General features: G+C 42.2%; 1 protein-coding gene and 1 long non-coding RNA gene across 9 annotated transcripts; one reads left to right on the top strand and one right to left on the bottom strand.

Moving 5' to 3' along the window:
* Positions 1-3092: 3092 nt before the first annotated feature.
* RNF185 (ring finger protein 185) lies at positions 3093-20057 on the top strand. 7 transcript variants are annotated; one of them, XM_076353176.1, is made up of 8 exons: positions 3093-3156; positions 9319-9550; positions 11193-11211; positions 11856-11968; positions 13759-13813; positions 15209-15244; positions 15806-15923; positions 17477-20057. In XM_076353176.1, exons 2-8 carry the CDS (start codon positions 9369-9371, stop codon positions 17572-17574), a joined length of 621 nt encoding a protein of 206 aa, XP_076209291.1. In that variant the 5' UTR covers positions 3093-3156; positions 9319-9368; the 3' UTR covers positions 17575-20057. The 7 variants fall into 7 exon arrangements, with proteins under 7 accessions (XP_076209291.1, XP_076209295.1, XP_076209289.1 ...); XM_076353180.1 differs by lacking the exon at positions 3093-3156 and adding an exon at positions 3312-3362; XM_076353174.1 differs by lacking the exon at positions 3093-3156 and adding an exon at positions 3622-3687.
* Positions 5741-20201, bottom strand: LOC143167598 (uncharacterized). 2 transcript variants are annotated; one of them, XR_012996564.1, is made up of 3 exons: positions 20126-20201; positions 15773-15953; positions 5741-6279 (listed from the first exon to the last, which is right to left on the bottom strand). It is a non-coding gene; the product is annotated as an uncharacterized LOC143167598 (long non-coding RNA). The 2 variants fall into 2 exon arrangements; XR_012996565.1 differs by lacking the exon at positions 5741-6279 and adding an exon at positions 14922-15132.
* Between the last annotated feature and the right edge of the window lie 7 nt (positions 20202-20208).

Genomic DNA, 20208 nt, shown 5'->3' with positions numbered 1-20208 from the left:
AGATTGCATGGGAGATGTTCAGTTTAGCGCTCTTAGCCAACTTGCCTTGGCGGATCTTTCATCTTGGCTTAACGATACTCTTCTGGCCATTTCCTTCTAACTGGCTGTTAGAGGCATGGGGATTTCTGTAACAGGTTGTGACTGTGTTTCAGCTCGATTATTTGCCTTCATGGATGTCAAGCGCCAGATGCTTCAAAGCATGTGTTACTCAAGCAGATCACGCAAAGTCCAGTGTGCTTACAGGCCTACTCTTTGAAATATGGCAGGCTCCAGAGATACGATGCAGAAGAAAGCAAACGAATGCATGTCACATACCAGAAATAGCTGTACGGTCTCCCACCTTTCTGGTGTGGTATTGAAAACAGAAAAGTGAAATGAGCAGAAGCTCTTGGAAACGGCTCTTGCTGAACAAAGGCAAAAGGCCACAGACAGGTAAGAACTCTTCCGCATGGAAATTTCAGGGAAGGAAGAGTGTTCCCAAATGTGATTTAATACTGAATTAAGATACCATTGGATTGAAAATACAAGTAAAACAAGGAGAACTGATGAGAAAAATACTGATAAGAGGTTCAAGGACTTGGATTCCTGATACATGTATGACTTTCGTAATTAGGAATTTTAGGAAGGGGTTTGTGTGTACCATAAATATCAACATTATGTGACTTAGATCATGAAAAAGTGAATAAATCAAAGTGATTTATTCTCATGTACACCACGAGAATGAACTGGCAACCAGGGCACAAGGTTTTTCTAACTTTAAGCAATTACTGGCTACCAGCTACATTGGAGAATGAGACACATATCACCATTAGAATATACATAAATATAAATGATATTTCTATTCCCATTATGCACATGATATATAGCTCTTTGAAAGCTGATTTCTTAGCTTCGGATGGAGCCTGAAGTCATGGACTAAATGAACTCACCGAACATTTTAGAGGGATGGCCCATAGACTAAGGGAATGATATCTGTGTGTATATATATATATATATATATATATATATATATATATATAAAAAGAAACTCAGGAAAAGGGGTGGTGATTAATGGGAATGTACTGGAAAATATGAGACTTGAGCATGACGTAGATGGTATAGAATAAGGGGTGGATATTGTCCTGGTTTCGGCAGGGATAGAGTTAATTTCCTTCCTAGTAGCTGGTACAGTGCTGTGTTTTGGATTTAGGATGAGAATAATGTTGATAGCACACCGATGTTTTAGTTGTGGCTAAGTAGTGCTTACACTAGTCAAGGACTTTTCAGCTTCCCATGCTCTACCGACAGAGAAGGCTGGAGGTGCACAAGAAGCTGGGAGGGGGCACAGCCGGGACAGCTGACCCCAACTGGCCAAAGGGACGTTCCATACCATGGGACGTCATGCTCAGTACAGAAACTGGGGAAAGCTGGCCGAGGGGGCTGCTGCTCGGGGACTGGCTGGGCATCGGTCGGTGGGTGGTGAGCAATTGCACTGTGCATCACTTGCTTTGTGTATTATTATTATATTATTCTTATTATTATTTCAATTATTAAACTGTTTTTATCTCAACCCACGAGTTTTCTCACTTGTGCTCTTCTGATTCTCTCCCCCATCCCACCGGGGGGGGGAGTGAGCGAGCGGCTGTGTGGTGTTCAGTTGCCAACTGAGGTTAAACCACGACACCCACGTATATTCTACAGCTGACCTACTGTTTAAATAAATCTGTTCCCCTCCTATTAACTGTAGCTGTGCACAAGATAAAAATTTTCATTCTCTTCCTGTACACCACCCTTTCCATTCATCCCATCTTATTCATTGCCTGTCTCTGGATCTTTCCCACTTTAAAAAGAAAACACTTGCTGGAAGTGGAACAGGGGTACTGTAAATAAGTCACTATAGAACGCATAATAATATCATTCCATTCTTCTGAGACTTAAAACATCAATAAAATGTTAAAATTATCACTGGGCCGTGAAAATATTCCCTGGCTATATTGTCTACAGCAGTAACTGTATTTCTCTTCAGATTGCTTTAGTTATCCTATGATACCCAAACAATAAAGACTGTTCTGAGCATTACTTATTCCCATAATTATAATACCAAAAATCAACCTTTTTTTACTTCTTATACTGAAATTCTTTTGACTCTAGACATACATGGTGACTAGTCTAAGCTGGTCCAAATTTCAGAAGCTCATCCTTGTTTTAATCAGCATTTGGAGGATACCATTTACACCTTTGGGGCCTTATTAACTTCTTAGTAATCTGATACTACACTGAGATGCCAAATTTTTGCTTGAATGCTGAATCTGTGCCAAACCATGCTGCTTTCCATTCTTGTTGAAAGTGAGATAGCCTGCTTTGTTAGAGAAATTTTCACAGACAGCAAATACACTGCTAGTGTGGGTAGGACAGCTTTACAACGTGTCCTAATGCCATAAGCACTATCATTTTCAGGTACTATCTTCACCTCAACTACAAATTTTCCAGTGTGATACATCAACGTGTATGGCAATTCCAGCAGGGCTGCTGGATGACTGCTTTGACATGGGTTTTGCCAAGTCTATGTATTACTGAAAGCAGTATGAAAGCTCAGTACAGCTGTGTTTTTATATTGCTGAACACTTCCCGGCTTGCACGTTCCAACCTTCACACTAAGAGCTGTGTAGTCTCAGGCCACCTCAGTCAGTAGACAGGCCTCAGACGATATCCTTGGTCTCTTTCTGATAGGCTTCCTTGGCACTAACCTCCCCCCACTTCTTACCTTAACTATTCCCTCGTCAGACTTGCCTTTAGTGAGAGACCTTGGTTTAGGATTCACCCATTTTCCACTGCGTAAAACAACAAGCACTTTTGTGCTGTTTTCTGCCTCGGTGTCCTCAGAGCAGGGACAAAACCCTTCAGAGGTGCTTCCTCGGTCACCTTGCTCAGCTCTGACCTCTCCTTCAGGCACCAGGTCCCCTCCTCTCCCTCCCTTTTGTCCCTCTCTCCATCTTTGTGGTTTCTCACAGCTGTGTAAATACCTTTATAAAGCTCTCTGTTCCCATCCTGGAGATGCTCCTCTGCTCAGATCCTAGTGCTTTGCACACACATTTGAGCAATTTGTTTCCCTCAAAGCTGCCGCCTGCCTTCCTTCCTTCCTTCCCTGCTTGGGCTGAACATTTGCTGCCATTGATGGTATGTAGTTTTTGCTCTTTTCAGAGGCAGGCGTTTGGACACGGCCCCCGCAACACCTCACGATAAGCAGGCAGCAAAAATGCAATAGAAACAGAGCTAAAAATCACACGGAGCGCGCAGGCAGGGGTTACGGTAGTGGTGACTGAGCACGGGCTGAACGTACCGCCGGCCCGAGCGGTTCGCACCGAACCGGTTCCCTCGCTCAGGTAACAGCCGGCCGGGGGATCTGGTTCGGGGGCTTGGGGAAGGAAGGGCAGCCCGGCAGCGCTAGCCGCCCCCTGCCCGGGAAGCCCCACCGCGCCCGGCCCGAGGCGCCGCCGCCCCGCGCCCAAGGAGCCGCCCGGCGGGGCAGCCGCGGGGCGCGGGGCAGCCCCGGGCAGGCGGAACGCGGCCCCGCGGCCCGGCGCGGCGGCGGGGAAGCCAGTCCCTTCCGTCAGGGCCGGGCTTCCGGGCGATCAGGTGACGGCGACCGCTGGCAGGGGAGCGGCTCCGCGGCTCGGGGCTGCTGCGGGGGAGCAGCGAGACGCGCCGGTGAGCCGAGCCGAGCGAATCCCGGCTAGTGGCGGAGGGTGGGGGGAGCGGAGGTCGGGCGGCGGCTTTGAGGCGCGAAAGGAGCGGGCCGGGGCCGAGCCGAGCTCGGGGGCTGCTGGAAGGCCGGAGCCGCCTGCGCCCGTTTGAAACGAGCGAGGCGGGGGCGGTCGGAGCGGGGCGGGGGCGCCGCGGGAGCCCCGGCCTCGGCCAGCCCGGCTCCGGCTCCGGTCCCGCAGCCCCGGTGCCCCCCCCAGCGCCCCGGCAGGCCCGGCGTGTGCCGCCCTCGCTGCTGGAGCTCCAGCCCAGGGTTCGCCGCCGCCGCGGCGCGCAGGGCCCGCCGCCGCCTGCGAGGGTTTTCCTCCGAAATCCCCGTTTTTAGCGGCCTGCTGGTGCCTGGGCCCCCTCGCTCTGCGGCAAAGCTGAAACCCTCTGCGAGGAGAAGCGCCTGTTTCGCGTTAGATAAATGTCTGGCTCTGGGTATGGTCGCAAAGCCTTAGCTTCTGGTACATGCCATTATTTTTTTTTTTCCTGTTGGGGATTGCTTATTACTTCTTAAGCCACATCGTAACTATTTTATTTTATTTTTACGTTTTGCTGCTAACCTGGTTAGCCCATTTAAAGGGCATTTAATGTTTTACATAACACTCCAGACCAGGAAAATGCTCAGGCAGTATTACCCAACTGGTTATATCAGTTTGTTTTTTTTTTTCCTTTGGACTTTACGAGGTAAGAGGATAAAATCTTTGTCTGAAGATTTGTGCAACATTTTCTTGGAGTCTATATTATACTTTTATAGAATGGTAAAAAAAAAATTACTTTAATCACTTGCTTTTTTTGATAGTTTGTAACAATGTCTTGCATTTGTGAGGTACATTGAATCCTTAGAGTTGCCAAAACAGCCTTTCAGCAAGGCTCTTATCCTGGAAGCAGCAGCTGTAACACGGACATACCTTGCAGAATCCCAGTTAATGAAATGAGGCCAAGCAAGGGCACGTTGGTCTGTGAGGCAAATGGCTGATCTTGCAAGACCAAGTGATCACGCAAACTTGTATGTTGGGACCCGTTTATGGTAATACTAAAAAGCAGGTACGTGATGCTGTACAGGTTACAGGAAGTGGAAAGATGAACTCAGAAAATGTTGCCGAGGTGTTAAAATGTAACATGTTTGGGGGGCAGAATAAAAAGGTAGTGAGAGATAAATGTGTATTTGATGATTAACAGTAGGACTTTAGTCAGGTATTTGCTAAGAACATCTAAAAATGACTGTCAAGAAGTAAATGTACTTTCTTCTGGGCACTGTCAGCAATTATCAACTAAGGTTACCTGTTCGTTTTACTCGAAGTCCAGGCTATTGTAATAGGTTAAAAATCAGATTTTTGTTGAACTTATGAGTAGGCGTATTTATATAAACTCTGAGTAATATTTTTAGATTTAGATAGAATTTCTAAATGTTAATATTCCTTTTATAAAATTTGTCATATATGTCTGAAAATGACATTGTCACTGTAGTGATAAGAAAAATAACTTGACAAGTTTTCCTTTTGATTTAAACAGCAAAAAGTTCAGAAACTAAATCAGAACTTGTTTCAGAAACAGACTAGATTTGGATTATTTCAATTTCAGTAATCCTAGATAAAGTAAGATTAATTAGGAAAGAAATACGGAAAAGTGTCTTTCTAGTGGAATTCTACATCCAACAGTGCTCTTCTTTTTATTTCATTGTTATGTATTAGATACTGCAAAGAGGAATAAACTTTGGGTTTTATTAATAAACTAGCCAGAGTCCTATATCCTCACCAAAATTTTTTATCATTGCTCATGAAAGAAGATTAAAAAGTAAATACTTCAAACATCCTAATGTCGTAGTGCTGTGAACATGTATTCTACAACTGTTTCATACAAATGACATTAGCTTTTAATTTATATTCCCCCTCTGTCTTTCTCAGGTTGAATTATTGTTCACCTGCTGTGTTTCCAGTGGATTTTTTTGTACGCTTTAACTTATGGTGGAACTCTCCCAGTCTGTCTTGAAGTGCCTCTCTTGTATTTTTAGAGTCAGGTCAGTGTACTTTGGCAAATGCAGGCATTTCTTGTTTGCTGAGCTCAGAAACGTGATCTTTTACAGTAGCCATTCGGCTCGCATTTTCCTGGTGTGCAGTTGCTCCCGCTAGATTTATAGATTTAGTTTTTTAGAGTATTTGAGTAAAATTTCTTTCTTACTGCCTGTTAGTGAGATTCATACACAGTATTTATACATGGTACACAGACCTTACCAGTTTCCTGCAGTCTTTCAATGGACCTCCTGTGCTCTCTGTTGTCATGAAACTTTCAGGTCCCAGTGTGCCATCTGCTTCTCAGAGGTGCAGTTTCACCATCTCTTATTCCATGCTTATTCTTTACGCAACTCAGTGGGATTTGTGCTGGATCCCTAAACATGTATCTTCACTTCCATGTCTTCTTCATGCTCCACCAGACTCTTTATTTAGGAAGACTACTTGAAAATGGGTTCTTTGTTTCTTAACCATTCATCTGTTGCCACTCCTAATTCTTGGATGTAGTAAATGTCAGTGATTCAGTCATTTTCAGAACAACCTGTTGGGATATCATAGGGGTCATGATTTAAAGGAACTAAACAGCTAATATAGATGGCTTTTAAATAAGAAAGATACTGTTTTCCTCTAAATATCTACAGAGCAAAGAAGCAAGAAAGAAAAAAGAGAAGGTCTTTGAATGCTTGCAGTTAGATCACAGCTGATTTTTATATCCTTTCACTTGTTTTGTTTGCTACTCATCATGCGTCTAGGGTTGATTTGGAGACCTGATCTAAAGGACAAGGGTTTAGCAAACCTGGACGGGCATCTCTAAATTCTGTTTACTTAACCCCAAAAGTCATGTTACATCCCAGTGTACTCACAGTCTTTCCTCTGAACTCTAAATCAAAATGAAAATGGGGTTGGTTTGGCCTGTTGTGTTGGTTGGGCTTTTTGTTTGTTTTTTTTTTTTTTTTTTAGTTTGTGGTTTGCTTGTGGTTTGTTTTGATTCTCCCCCCCCCCCCCAAAAAAAAAAAAGTTTTGTCTCAGAGTTTAAGTAGTTCAAGTGATGTTTCAGCAATTTTGAGCTTGTTCTGCACTCGGAACAAGTTGAATTTGCAGTTGAACTTCTACTTTAGGATTGACAGACTATGCTCACAAGTGACACTGTATGATTATCAAATGTAAGTTTGGTCATTGGATGCTGTTTCACGCTTGCTTCTTTGTATATGTGCAGCAGATGAACAGACCCCAACAGCACTTGTTATAGACCTAGTTATGTTAAAACAGTATTCCACGGAGAAGAGCAAATGTTTGAGAAGGCTTTTCAGAATAAGATTGATTATTTTTATTATTGTGTTTTGATATGTTTTTGATATTTTAAATTAGTTATATCCTAATAGGTCATCAGGCCAAATCAGCCTATGGAGAAATGATGAGGAGAGGATCCCAGTACAGACTAAGGAACGACCTTCTCCTAGGAGGGTAGATTCAGTGCCTGTTGCGTTATATCATTTTGATCTTTCTTCTGTCTCAGCCATCTTCATTCCATTACATTACTGATATTCCTATAGATTTCTCTATCATCCTTCTTCATAACTTCATAACAAAGATTTATTTCTTTTTCATAGTTACTAAAAGCTAAGTTTTTTTTAAGTAGGTGTTTGTGAAGATACAGATTTTATCTTTTTGATGATTCTCCAGATTCCTGGTGTTAAATATATGGAATTTCATTTGGAAAAAAGGACCTTTTTTCCACATTGGTTTTAGGGACACAGAAATTCATTTATTTGCCTCTTCTACATGCTTTCCTTGTGTTATATGTCAAGATATAAGAGCCACACATTTCTTGTGCCTACTCCATAAAGTGATGCTAGTGTTTTTTACAATGTGTTGAACTCCTCAGTTTTAAGGAGGTTTTCTCGATGTTGATATTAATTCCCAGCAAATGTATACAGGTCCAAGTAGGTAAGTTTTCAAGCATTAAACTACTGAGCAGTTTAATCTTCAGCAGTGAGGCTGAAGATTCTGGTAGTAAGGATGTGTGAAAAATCCACGCATCTTTAGCATATAATTTGTGGGCTGGCAGCATTTCCATCTGCCTTGAACTAACGTGAATTTTAATTTTGTATAATGAACTGCGTTGCTGCTGAGTGTAAATGAAGTTCTGGTGTGAAATGCTAAGAGTCAGCAGTGCTGAAAGCAATGTATGCTAAAGTACAGCATCTGTGAATACAAAGCTGCCCTTCTGGGACACTGTGCAAAATGATGTAACTGAGTGAAAAAGCTCTGCAAAAATATATTTCACTTGCTGTAATTGAGTGTCTTCACTGCAATACCTTCATGAGGCTTGAGCATGACGCTTTCTTGACCGTGCAGTGGGATTGTATTGTATGAAAAAAGCTGTTGACAATAACAGCTAGAGATACTGAGGCTTTATTTCGCTGCCCTGCACCTGTGCTTCAGCACAAAGAGGGGACACTAAGGAAAGCCTTTAATGCTTGTGGGGTAAGTTTGCGAATAAATTAGCTTCTGAAAAATTCAGGTTGCCCTTTTAAAATGCTTAACTGTTTGTACACTTGTAAAAAGTTCAGGTAATCACCTGTTTCTCTCTCACAACCTTATCTAGGTATTCATATCCCTGCAGCAACATGATGTCAGAATTTCATGAAAAGCACAGTGGAATATTTTAAACATTTAAACATTTTTGTTTTGGTGTATTAATTTCTGTACCTGCTGAAACTCTCTTAGTTCTTGGATTAAAAATCTTGTACTGGTAAAAGTGTTTGTTTCTGGAAATGTAAATGCCTTGTGCTGAGTCTCAAAGTTTTAGGTACTGTGGAATTTGCATATCAAGGAATTAGACTGTAGAGGTTGTTGCTACTGAAATAAAATAAATGGTGTTCTTTGATAAATATGATGACGTTAATGAGAGGTGAAAGCATGTAAGTAAAATTAAAATGCATTAAAGTAAATTTTTTAGTACTTCTGTATTACTACTAGATTAGACATGTTTGGTAGTTTGAAAGTACTAGAAATGTTTGATAGTCATATCAACACACTGCTGTGATAGCAGCAATATACTGCTGATGAGACAAATCAAGTACTAAGCCACCTTTGCTTGCCATTATTATCATTAATATTCCAAACTAATGAACATTGAACTTAAAACTATGCCGTAAGTCAGTCTGTCCAAACTGTGAATTGCTTCATAATTAAATCCTATTTCAGATTGCGCTCACAGATATAACTTGCATTGAATTTTTGGAAGAACATGTATGACTAGGTGAGCTCATTCTTCTCATAGCAAATGGCGTTTATGAGAAAACATGATGGTTTTTTTTTTTTGGCTGTGGATGTCAGTTGCTTATCAGTAACTTTAAAACACAGGTCACCTATCAGACAGGTCATACTACAGGACTTTAAAGTAGCTTAGTTTCTAAAAAAAGATCCCTCTTGGCTATGTTAAACTAAAACCATCAACAATAGGATTCAAGTGCTTCTTAGATAAATCACTACCAGTTTGGAACAGGACAAGAATGCAATGTTATAATGCCAAGAAGTTGTTTTTGTTTTTGTTTTTTTCCTTTCTCACTGCTAGGATTCCAACAGGAGAATTTTCTTGACCTTGTGTCTGGGTAGTTCTTGAGGATGGCAAGCAAAGGACCCACGACTTCTGCATCAACAAAGAACTCCAGTACTGGAGGGACCAGTGGCAGCAGTAGCAGTAATGGTACTGGGGACAATGCTAATCAGGACAACACTTTTGAATGTAACATCTGTTTAGACACTGCCAAGGATGCAGTTATCAGCTTGTGTGGACATCTCTTCTGGTAAGTACTCGAGCCCCCACAGATAAACCAGAACACCATATATCTCTCTGATCACATAAAAGCCTATGATTTTTATAATTCTAGATGTCAAATAAAATGTCTTGTACAAAATGAGTAAGGACCATGGTTTTGGTTTAGGAGCAGTTTGGTTTTGCTCCTCGACTGTTTTTCCTTGCTCATGTTCCAGGGAGTCCATTTCTTGCATCTTAAACTTCCTATACTTTTGGATTATTTTGTAAAAGCAAACAAATAAGCAGCCCCACATAGACAGTTCAGTGTTCATTGATACTGCTTGGTTATGTGTGTTATTTTATTTGTGCTGTCTGGTCTAGCATAGATATCTTGTTCAGGCATAAATTCCTTTCTAACCTGTGCATACCTAAACTTGCATGCGAAACTAGGTTCTGGAGGCCAAATTGTAGTTTTCATACTTCCTACAAGCTTGGTTTTTTTTTCCTTTGAAACCATTAAAAAAATATAATTAGATAACAAGCTTTTACATGTGGGCTATTTCTCTTTTCCCATGGTATTGCAGTTGTAATACTAACTTTTCAGTTCTTTGATCTGACTTCGGAATGTATCGCACAAATATAATGAGGATGCAGCATTTCTTATTTGGGTAACTTGGTCTAGAATATACTCTTTCTTAAATGTTAAGAAGTCATTAAGGATTGACGTGGCCAAATGGGTTTTTTTGGGGTTTATTTTACACAGTAGGCTAAATTATGCTCTTTAATAAAAAGAGGCCTAAAAGAGCATTTCTTTTCTGTGTAAATGTATAATATCTGAAAATCCAGGTTTTTATTCTAGGATGAGCTGGAAAAATCACTTGCTGATGGCATGTTAAGATAAAATTAGATTAAATTATTGCACAAAAGGATTTGGAAGAATGGAACCTTAAAAAATAGCATGTATCTTGTCCGAATAGTGTTGTCGACCACTTTGAAAGCAGATGGCTGTTTAGCAGTTTTATCTCGTCGCTTGCTCGTTTGTCTTTGACCTTTTTGAAGTTGCCATATTAATTTAATCGTAAGAGTAGTTCTGTATAATGGGAATTTCTCTGCCCTGAGCAACTAGGTCTGATCTCAACAGCTGACCCTGCTCTGAGCGTCAGGTTGGACTAGAGGCCACCTGAGGTACTGTCCAGCCTGAGTTATTCCATGATTCTGTGAATGTGGCCGATGTTTTAGCTAAAATGTCCCTTGTGTGACTTCTTTTAAGATCCTGAAGTCTCATTACTGACATCTTCCTCATTTGCATCTTAGCCCAGGGCTATCTTTTCATGGTATCAGAAGAGAAAATCTGTACAGTAAACACTAAGATTAATTAAGCCTCTGTATGGGCCTTTGGTATAGATGAGGACCCAGGAATCAAAGGTCATATGCAGAGAATCGTGTTAGCAACTTAGTTAGATTGCATAACCTGAAAAGACCAGTAGAGATTGGTCTTGGGCTGTGCTTTCAAAAATTATTTTAATGGGAGGTTATGGAACTGGCCCAGCTGGATTCCAGGATTCTGTTGTCTCCAAGCTGTGCTATCCATGGTACGCTTTATACATTTGTCGGATCGAGTTGTCAGTAACTAATTCTATTTTCTCTTCTTTTTCTGCTCTGTGAACAAATTGTCCTGGGAATGCTCACAGTTGGCCTTGTTTACACCAGGTAAGACAGGTTTCCTTTTACTTTGTCTTTCATCAGCTCGTTACTCAATAAAGACCTTGGTTCTCTGGAGTGTCCCCCTCTTTTCAAATGCGCTTCTTTCTCTCCAGGGCAATTGCAACGTGCTAATGCAACTTCAGGCAACACCTTGCAATCTGCTCTTTCAGCAAAAAGAAAACATAGATTCTGTTCCACTTGCCTCCAACTTTTGAGTTTCTTAAACACTGAGTATTCCCAGTTTGGTAGGAGAATTGCTGTAAGCAGTTCACAGGGGTTTACTTTGCAGGCTTAAGTGCTGAGTGTACTTCTCTTTGCATATGTAGTGTTTTACATTGTGGTACCACTATAGAAAAGATAGATGAAAGGAGGGTATCTACACTAGCCCTTGGCCTATGCAGGACTGTTGGTACTGTTTATTTCTTCATATTTTACTCCAGTGCAGTTCTGAATGTGTACACATCAGCAAGTGGATCGTACCAGAACAATAGCCAAAATGCCAATACTTTGGAGGGTACTTGGCACTTCTTAAAACATTTTGCTTCATGGCTTTCTGAGAAATTGCTAAAGTCTCTCTGCCTGGCTGCAAATGAGGTTTGCATGTTGTTTTCATGGTCTTTTACTAGTTTTCTTATAATTTCCTCTTTTAGTGGCTAGAGACCAGGCCAAACAGACAAGTGTGTCCTGTATGCAAAGCAGGAATCAGTCGAGATAAAGTTATTCCTCTATATGGAAGAGGTAGCACTGGACAACAGGACCCCAGGTAAGAAACCTAAATACAACTATTTTTCTGTGACAACTAAAGACGAAACTTTAGTTTAAGGTCTTAAGATGAAACTACCAAAGTGATGGATTCACAATTTGAAATACTTTGTCAAAAGACAGATAGAACTGACATTTCTGCCAAATATTTCTGGCTTTTTCAGGGCCTGGGTTTGCACGCCTCATTTCTTGTCCAACTGGCAATTTATTTTAATTTGAATTGCGTGTTAATTATCAGTTACAAGTGGCAGGTTGCTACGAATGTTATCTGACTGGAGAAGCTTATATAACCTAGTGGCCTTCTATGATGGAGTGACTACATCAGTGGACATGGGAAGGGCTACAGATGTCGTCTATCTGGACCTCTGTAAGGCCTTTGACACAGTCCCCCACAACATCCTTCTCTCTAAACCGGAGAGGTATGGATGTGATGGGTGGACTGTCCCGTGGGTGAGGAATTGGTTAGATGGTCGCATCCAGGGGGTAGTGGTCAACAGCTCAATGTCCAGATGGAGATCAGTGACGAGTGGCGTCCCGCAGGGGTCCATATTGGGACCGGGACTGTTTAATATCTTCATCAATGACACAGACAGTGGGATCAAGCGGCCCCTCAGCAAGTTTGCCGATGACACCAAGCTGAGTGGTGCGGTCGACATGCCAGAGGGACGGGATGCCATCCAGAGGGATGGGATGCCATCCAGAGGGATCTGGACAAGCTGGAGAAGTGGGCCCATGTGAACCTCATGAGGTTTAACAAGGCCAAGTGCAAAGTCCTGCACCTGGGTCGGGGCAACCCCCAGTATCAATACAGGCTGGGGGATGAAGGGATTGAGAGCAGCCCTGCTGAGAAGGACTTGGGGGTACTGGGGGATGAAAAGCTGGACATGAGCCAGCAATGTGTGCTCGCAGCCCAGAAGGCCAATTGTATCCTGGGCTGCATCCAAAGAAGCGTGGCCAGCAGGTCGAGGGAGGGGATTCTGCCCCTCTACTCTGCTCTGCTGAGACCCCACCTGGAGCCCTGCGTCCAGCTCTGGAGCCCTCAGCATTAAGAAAGACACGGACCTGTTGGAGCGGGTCCAGAGGAGGGTCACAAAAATGATCAGGGGGATGGAACACCTCTCCTATGAGGACAGGCTGAGAGAGTTGGGGTTGTTCAGCCTGGAGAAGAGAAGGCTTTGGGGAGACCTTATTGCAGCCTGTCAGTACTTCAAGGGGGCTTATAAAAAAGATGGCGGCAAACTTTTTAGCAGGGCCTGTTGCGACAGGACAAGGGAGAATGGCTTTAAACTAAAGGGGGGTAGATTTAGACTAGATACAAGGAAGAAGTTTTTTACACTGAGGGTGGTGAAACACTGGCACAGGTTGCCCAGAGAGGTGGTGGATGCCCCATCCCTGGAAACATTCCAGGTCAGGTTGGACGGGGCTCTGAGCAACCTGATCTAGTGGAAGATGTCCCTGCCCACGGCAGGGGGGTTGGACTAGGTGACCTTTAGAGGTCCCTTCCAACCCAAACTGTTCTATGATTCTTTGATAAAAAATGTTCATGTCCTCAAGTTTCTAGCCTTTGCAATGGGACTTTGTTACTCAAAAGTGCAGTATCTTAATTCAGCAATGTAATGCTGAAGGTTCATATAGCTGGGTGGTCTACTCGCTCACACGCTACCGCCAGCTCTGCTGCAGCATGGCCCTGTGAGAGCGTGCTCTGTGTTTGTTCTGTCTTATTAACCAGGCTATTGCAGATACTAATGTCATGTATCCTTGCACTTGAGCTAATTTCACAACTTCCTGCAGAGAGAAAACTCCGCCACGACCCCAAGGACAGAGACCTGAACCAGAGAACAGAGGGGTAAGTGAAAAAACAAGCTCAAGCAGGTAAGTTGTTTTTATTGATGGTGGTAATTCATCCTGGAGGACATAAAGTGTGTGTGAGATCCTGTGTGAGGATCCTATAGCTTACATTTCTTGCTCATCCCCAGTAAGTTGTTCATGAATAATTGATAGCTGCGGTGTGGCAGAAAACTCCATTCCTATAGTACTCTTCAGCATCCCAAAGAATGGGCTAACTTGAATTGTGCTTCATGAAAAGAGCCCTGTGTGGCATCACTGGAAATGCTCTTCTTCATACTTGATTGTTCTCCATATACAAATACAAGGAACACTTTGCTTTGAAAATTCTTTATGGAAGTATATTTCCGTCAAACTATACCTGTCATGGGAATATATAACCCATGTGTGAACTTACTTTTTTGGCACTGACACCTGCTTCTAGCATCTCTATGGGATGTTACTGTACCATGGCATTACAAGCAAAAGAATGTAGATATCTGTTGGGTACATGTTAATTTGAAGAGGGATCTGTGGTTTTGTTGAGAAGATTACATAGAGTGAATGTAAACAACAGCTGGCATAGGTTGAACAGACGTGGGAGTAGCCAGCAAGACAGACCACAGTGTTCTTTGGCACAATGGCAGTGAGCATGACCTGATGAAACAATTCCATATTTCTGTGTAACTCAGCCTAGGGTCCTTGGAGAGCATTTGTATACCTCATGCTTCAAGCAAACAACTCTGCTGGGTGTGATTAAGGAACATTTCTGTATTGAATGTATTGGGAGCGTAGTTGTTCTCTCTCACTGGGGAGTTGCCTTCTTATTAAATCAGCTGCTATACCTTGTTTGAACCTTTTAGCTGGTGCTGCTGTAAGTCAGAGGAATCTGGTATGAAGACATAGCAGTAGTAATGCTGCCCTCCTGTTTCCTATAATTGCAGGACCTGCCATGCAGAGTGCTTTGTTGTCCCTGATAGTTAATGGCAAAAGACTTGAAGAGTCATAGTCAAAAGACTAACCCCTCAAATCAAGGATCAACCCAGAAATGTCTGGTTTATGTTATATGAGTGAAATAATCTTTGTCCTCCCACTGTTTGGAGATGATAGACCAGAGGGTTTTTCAGAATTGGTATCACTGTTTTAATTCTGAGACCAGAGGACAGTTTGCTGGATTACAGAACATGGCAACTGTGAGCTCTCCGCAGTTTTTAAACATGATGCAACTACTTAGATTCATATACAGTTGATTCTCAGATAGTACACTGCTTTTATACAGTAGGATTCATCTTGATTCAGAAGACTCATCTTTTGACTTGATGTGGAATTTTAGTCTGGATCCTGTAGGGGTCAATGTTGTTGCATTGTAACTCTTCCTTTTTTCCTCCTCTCCTTATGTCTTGCATTCCTGCCCCAGATGACTTTATCTGCCACCTTAATTAGAGTCCCCCTGGTAATTTTTTTTTGTACTGTTCTTCTCTATAATGCTGTATGCATCCCACTGGCAATTTATCACTTTACTGGATGTTTTAATGATGCACGTGTATCGTGAAAATCAATGCAGGTCATTTTTTTTACAATGCCTTTCTTATAGTTATATGGCTAATAGCTATTAGTACAGAATTATTAATACATTTTAAGACATTCTAAATAGAATTGGTAATGTTGATTTTGATATATTGTCAGATATATACTATTTTAAGTTGAGAAACCTTACAGAAACGCTTCTGTTAATTTGTGGCCTTTAAGCAAGAATTGCGGTTCCTAGTTTTCATTTTCTCAAACTTTTGGGTTGCTCTGGCAAGTTTGCTACTGTGTGAAACATTTTAAGACCAGGAGAACTAAGAAGGTATTTAACAATAGTGTGGCAGACTCAAAGTTGCCAGACAGCATGATACTCCTTCAGCTGTAGGAAAGCCAGTGAGAGGGAGTGTCTGCACTTTTACAAAATATTCTGAAATAGGCTTTAAATGATTGGTACCTTTTTTCTCTTCTGTTGCTTTGTTCTCTCCAGGGATTCCAGGGCTTTGGGTTTGGTGATGGTGGCTTCCAAATGTCATTCGGAATTGGGGCGTTTCCCTTTGGCATATTTGCAACGGCATTCAACATAAATGACGGGCGACCTCCCCCAGGTACCATGCATCCTATCTTCTCCGAGAGTCCTGTCACAAACAGATGTTTTACAAACTCCCTTGTAACTTTTAAACAAACAGCCTGCTAAATGACAAAACTTTCTGAACGGTAAAGTAAATCAGTGTTGTATACAGAAACACAAAATGAGGGAAAACACCCAGTAGAGAACATAGTCTATGTCTTACAGGTTTTGTACAAGTGCTTATATAAGCAAGTTTGTCACTTCCATATGATTTGCTGAAGGCCCTGTTGAGAGGACAGCAGAACTGGAGAGGGACAGTGGTACTGGAGACTTCTTCCCTTTAATTCAAATGTCTCCTCTGGTACTCCAGCAGACTCCCTCTGAAAAAGGAGACAAATTGGACTAGAGTTTCTAATAGTAATAAAACGGAGTCAGTAGGGGTGTATGAAAGAGACCCATATTTTGAAAACAGCAGGAAAGGACCATTCCCTGAAAGATGAGAAGGAAAAATTTACACTGGTGCTCTGTACCACAAAATAATGACAGCAAAGATTGTTCCTTTCTCAGAAATTTCTCTCTGAAACAGTCATCTGTATTCCACAAGAAGTAACTTTCTGGTGAAATAACTTCACTGGTTTTAACTGAGAAAAAACAGTTGGGTTACTCCAAGTAGTGGTCTCGCTCTCTAAAAATCAAGTAATCCCCAGAAAACCTCCTCCCCATATTCACTGTAGACAAACTGAGTCTACCTGTTTTGAACAAGAAAACCTAGTGCCCAGGATTTTCTGGACTTCCTCTGTGAAAGGTTGTGCCTGGCAAATCATCTTCACCATGTCATATGGCATAGGAATTATGAGAAACAGAAATACATTCTTCATGTCACACCTGTGTTGCCAAGGACCTGTGCTGTCCTTGGGTCAAATTAACTTGCCTATTAACTATACTTCAGTGTCCACTGAAAATTTGTGTGGAGGTGTGACTGAGCTGCAGAGTATGTAAATATATGCTGTGGTAACAGCCATAATTTAATGAACTCCTTTATCTGCTTTTCATCTGTGGATTCAATACAGCAGTTCCAGAAAGGCACGGCTTGAGCTTTAGAGCTCATGTGCTTGTCATTAGTTCTCTTGGTCAAGGCTACACACGTAGCTTTAACCGTTTTACCATTTCCTGATTCAGAGACATTTCACCTTGATGGGGAGGAGCGCTCAGGTAGAGGTGGTAACATTCCTCAGGTTGGAAACAGTGAACTTAGTTCAGCACTCAGCAGTGAACTAAGCAGTGAACTTAGCTCAGCACTGTCCCCAGAAGTACTGTGAGCAGACCTGCCTATACTCTAGCACTTGGAGCTGCCTGCTGCTATTAGTCATGAGCAGGTTTACCACAAGTCCTGCTTCAGGGAGCTGATGCTAGTCTTCCTTTTGATCTTCCAGTATGGCTGGCCAGTCTGAGGGTAGGAAATAGCAACAGTTTCTTACCAAGTAGATTCCTTGCATATCTTTCAATTTATGAATGTACTATGTTCAGAATATACACAATTCTGGAGAAGAGGAAGGAGCTGAACTGTTTTTTTTACTTCCTGTTTTCCAGCTGTTCCAGGGACTCCTCAATATGTGGATGAGCAGTTCCTATCCCGCCTCTTCCTGTTTGTGGCTCTGGTGATAATGTTCTGGCTGTTGATTGCATAGATCTTTTCCATTATTCTGTATATTCATGGCCAACAAGGCCACTGAAACAGTTACAAACTGCATCCCCATCCCATTTTAAACCTCTTGGTGTCTGGTTCCATAGCTAACTATGGGCTTCAGGAATTGGTGGTACCACAGCACGATGAGGAATCTCGCATTTTGCACCAGAGTTGGAAATTAAACATTGGTTAAAAAGCGTATTTCAGCTCAGCTATCTTGTATAACAGGTTCCTGCCACAAACCATGGGCCTAGCTTTGAGCTCTGCTCCTAAAAGGAGTGCTGCTTTGAAATCCTGTGCCAACCAGTGACACCAGGTTTATGTGAAAGACAGTTGCCCCAAGGTAGACTGGGCAGGTAAGGAAACTTCTGCAGTGTGATCAGTATCTCATGCTTGGCAACCACGATGGATCTGCCAGAGCTGCGGATGTTATTTAATGTCTTCACATCAACATCCAACCTTCTTCAGGAAATCATCTGCAGCACTGCTGAGACTCTTTGGGCACAGCACGTGATGCACATGGAACCAGGTTTGGAGACTGGTTTCTTTTCTTGCTGTTATTTCCCGGCATGATGGAAAACCCCTCCTGAAGTGGTTCTGATGGCTGTTAGAAGAAGGGATACAAATTTATGCTGCAATTTTTTAAAGCCTGAATTTGCTGGAGCCAGACACTGGAAGATTCTCTCGTTGTGGAGCCAGGTGGGGTTGCTGAACAGTATGACGCACTGTCTGCCTCACCCAGCCCAGTTCCTCACTGACAAAACAGTGTTGTCTTCCTCGGTTCGGCGCAGCAGCCTGTGGCTGCACTCATGGATAATCCCCTCGCAACTTTGTCACTGTAGCTACATTTATTCTTCCCAAGGTTTTGAGACTTTCTACGCAAAGTCATGTACTCCAAATAAAATCCTATTACAGATCTGAGATCAGCTTGTTTGGGGAGAGGAACAAAAGGCATCTTTACATGAGTTTTGAGGTTAAACTTGTCATATTGTAAAATCATACAGGAGGAAAAATGAGATCCTGCCTTTGCTAGCATATGCCACACTAGGGAACGTATTTGGAAGAACTTCTCTCTACAGGTGCATACAGCTACTCCATGCCACAGCAGAATGGCTATAGTGCAAAAGTCTCTGCAGTATCTACCAAAGATATTAATTTGAAGTGCTGGAGGAGACTACAACCATTTATGTGCCGAGGGGAAAATAGTTCAGAAGGTGAGCACTCTGTAGCCGTTTTGGAATCCTGTTGGGTATACAGCTTTAAAGAGTACTCCTGATGTATGTGTGTTGATTCCTTCAGAACAGCAGATAGGAGGGATTCCCTAGCAAGATGAACAGTTTTCATATTTCTCTGACTAGGCAATTCAATTTTTTTTTCTAACTGTTTTTAGATTATTTTGATTCAGATCGCTGATAGTCATAATGATTTCCTGCAAGATGAATATTGTGACTTCCCTGGCAACAGACAACTGACAAAACAAATCAACTCACAGAAACTTTGTTTCAATAGCTAGGGTTTTTCTAGTGTATGTATGAGGTTCCTGAGCAGGACACCTTAATTAATTGTTGTAGAAGCTTATTTATGTAATTATCAACTGTTCACTTTTAGTGTCAAGACAGAGGATGACTGAAGTTTAACTTGCCTACCTCCAAAATTCCATCTGGCAAGTAGAATGTTGCAAAGCTTCTGCAGTGTTTTGCCCCATCTAGTCAAATTTATACCTGACTGGATGATAATCTGGCAGAATATATTGCTCAACTATAAATAGTTGAAGTGGTGCTTCAACTTTTGTTGTGTGGCACTTTTGAGAAGCTTAACTTCTGTATATGGTTCTTCTCAAGCGCATAACTTGGTAACTAGGACCCTTTCTAGGAGAAAGGCTATTTATTGCATTCTTAGAAGCAACTGGCTGTAGTACAATGTCGCAGCTTTGACTTCCTGTCATGAGCAGGCAGCACCACCTGCTGATGAAAAGGGAAAGTTCATGTGGTAGTAAAAGGGATGGTTTTCCTTCTCCTTTTTGTATTGAGAAACTCGATGCTAAGAGCAGAGGTTGTCCAGGGAGGAGTAGGGTATCCCTTTAAAGCCTTTTTCCAATAAAGAGGACAGAAAAGTGACTGTAATAGGTTCAAGAGGTATTGAAACTGATTTAACTAACACTTATGTTTTAAAATACAGAATTTTAATGGCTTGGGGTTTTTTTCAATCTATTGGTGAGAGACATAATGGATTTAGACGGAGGTAGCTGCAGAAACATGACTGAGAGTCCTTATTTTCTGGCAATACAAGAATGAAATAGTCTAAAAGTGTTAACGCTTTTGTTCCTACCTTTTTCTTGGTGTGCTTTTTGTATCGTACCACTTCCCCCCTTTGTACTCAGACTGCACACAGCCCATAATGGCTTGTTTAGTGCATTACCATTACTGTTCACTAATTTTCACTGTTGTGAAAGTGATTTAGAAATAAAAAATGGTTTTACATTGACCGGAGTGCGCCGCTATTCCTTTGTGCTTCGTGGACGGACTGAGGTGAGGCGCCTGCCCGATCCCTACCTCCAGGATGAGGAGCGCGTTGCTGGTCCGTGCCTCGGGAAGCGGGAGGGGCGGGAGCTCGCTTCTCCCTCACCGGGGCATCT

The sequence above is a fragment of the Aptenodytes patagonicus genome, chromosome 15 (assembly GCF_965638725.1).
Source record: "Aptenodytes patagonicus chromosome 15, bAptPat1.pri.cur, whole genome shotgun sequence".
In the NCBI taxonomy this organism is placed as follows: domain Eukaryota; kingdom Metazoa; phylum Chordata; class Aves; order Sphenisciformes; family Spheniscidae; genus Aptenodytes; species Aptenodytes patagonicus.
The sequence above is the reverse complement of the archived record's forward strand: the minus strand, read 5'-3'. Positions and strand labels throughout refer to the sequence as shown.

Coding starts and splice junctions, on each gene's coding strand:
- RNF185 (XM_076353176.1), top strand. CDS start 9,369: ATGGCAAGCAAAGGACCCACGACTTCTGCATCAACAAAGAACTCCAGT. Junction 13,814..15,208: donor CTGAACCAGAGAACAGAGGG/GTAAGTGAAAAA, acceptor TTCCTGCCCCAG/ATGACTTTATCTGCCACCTT. Junction 15,245..15,805: donor CCTTAATTAGAGTCCCCCTG/GTAATTTTTTTT, acceptor TGTTCTCTCCAG/GGATTCCAGGGCTTTGGGTT.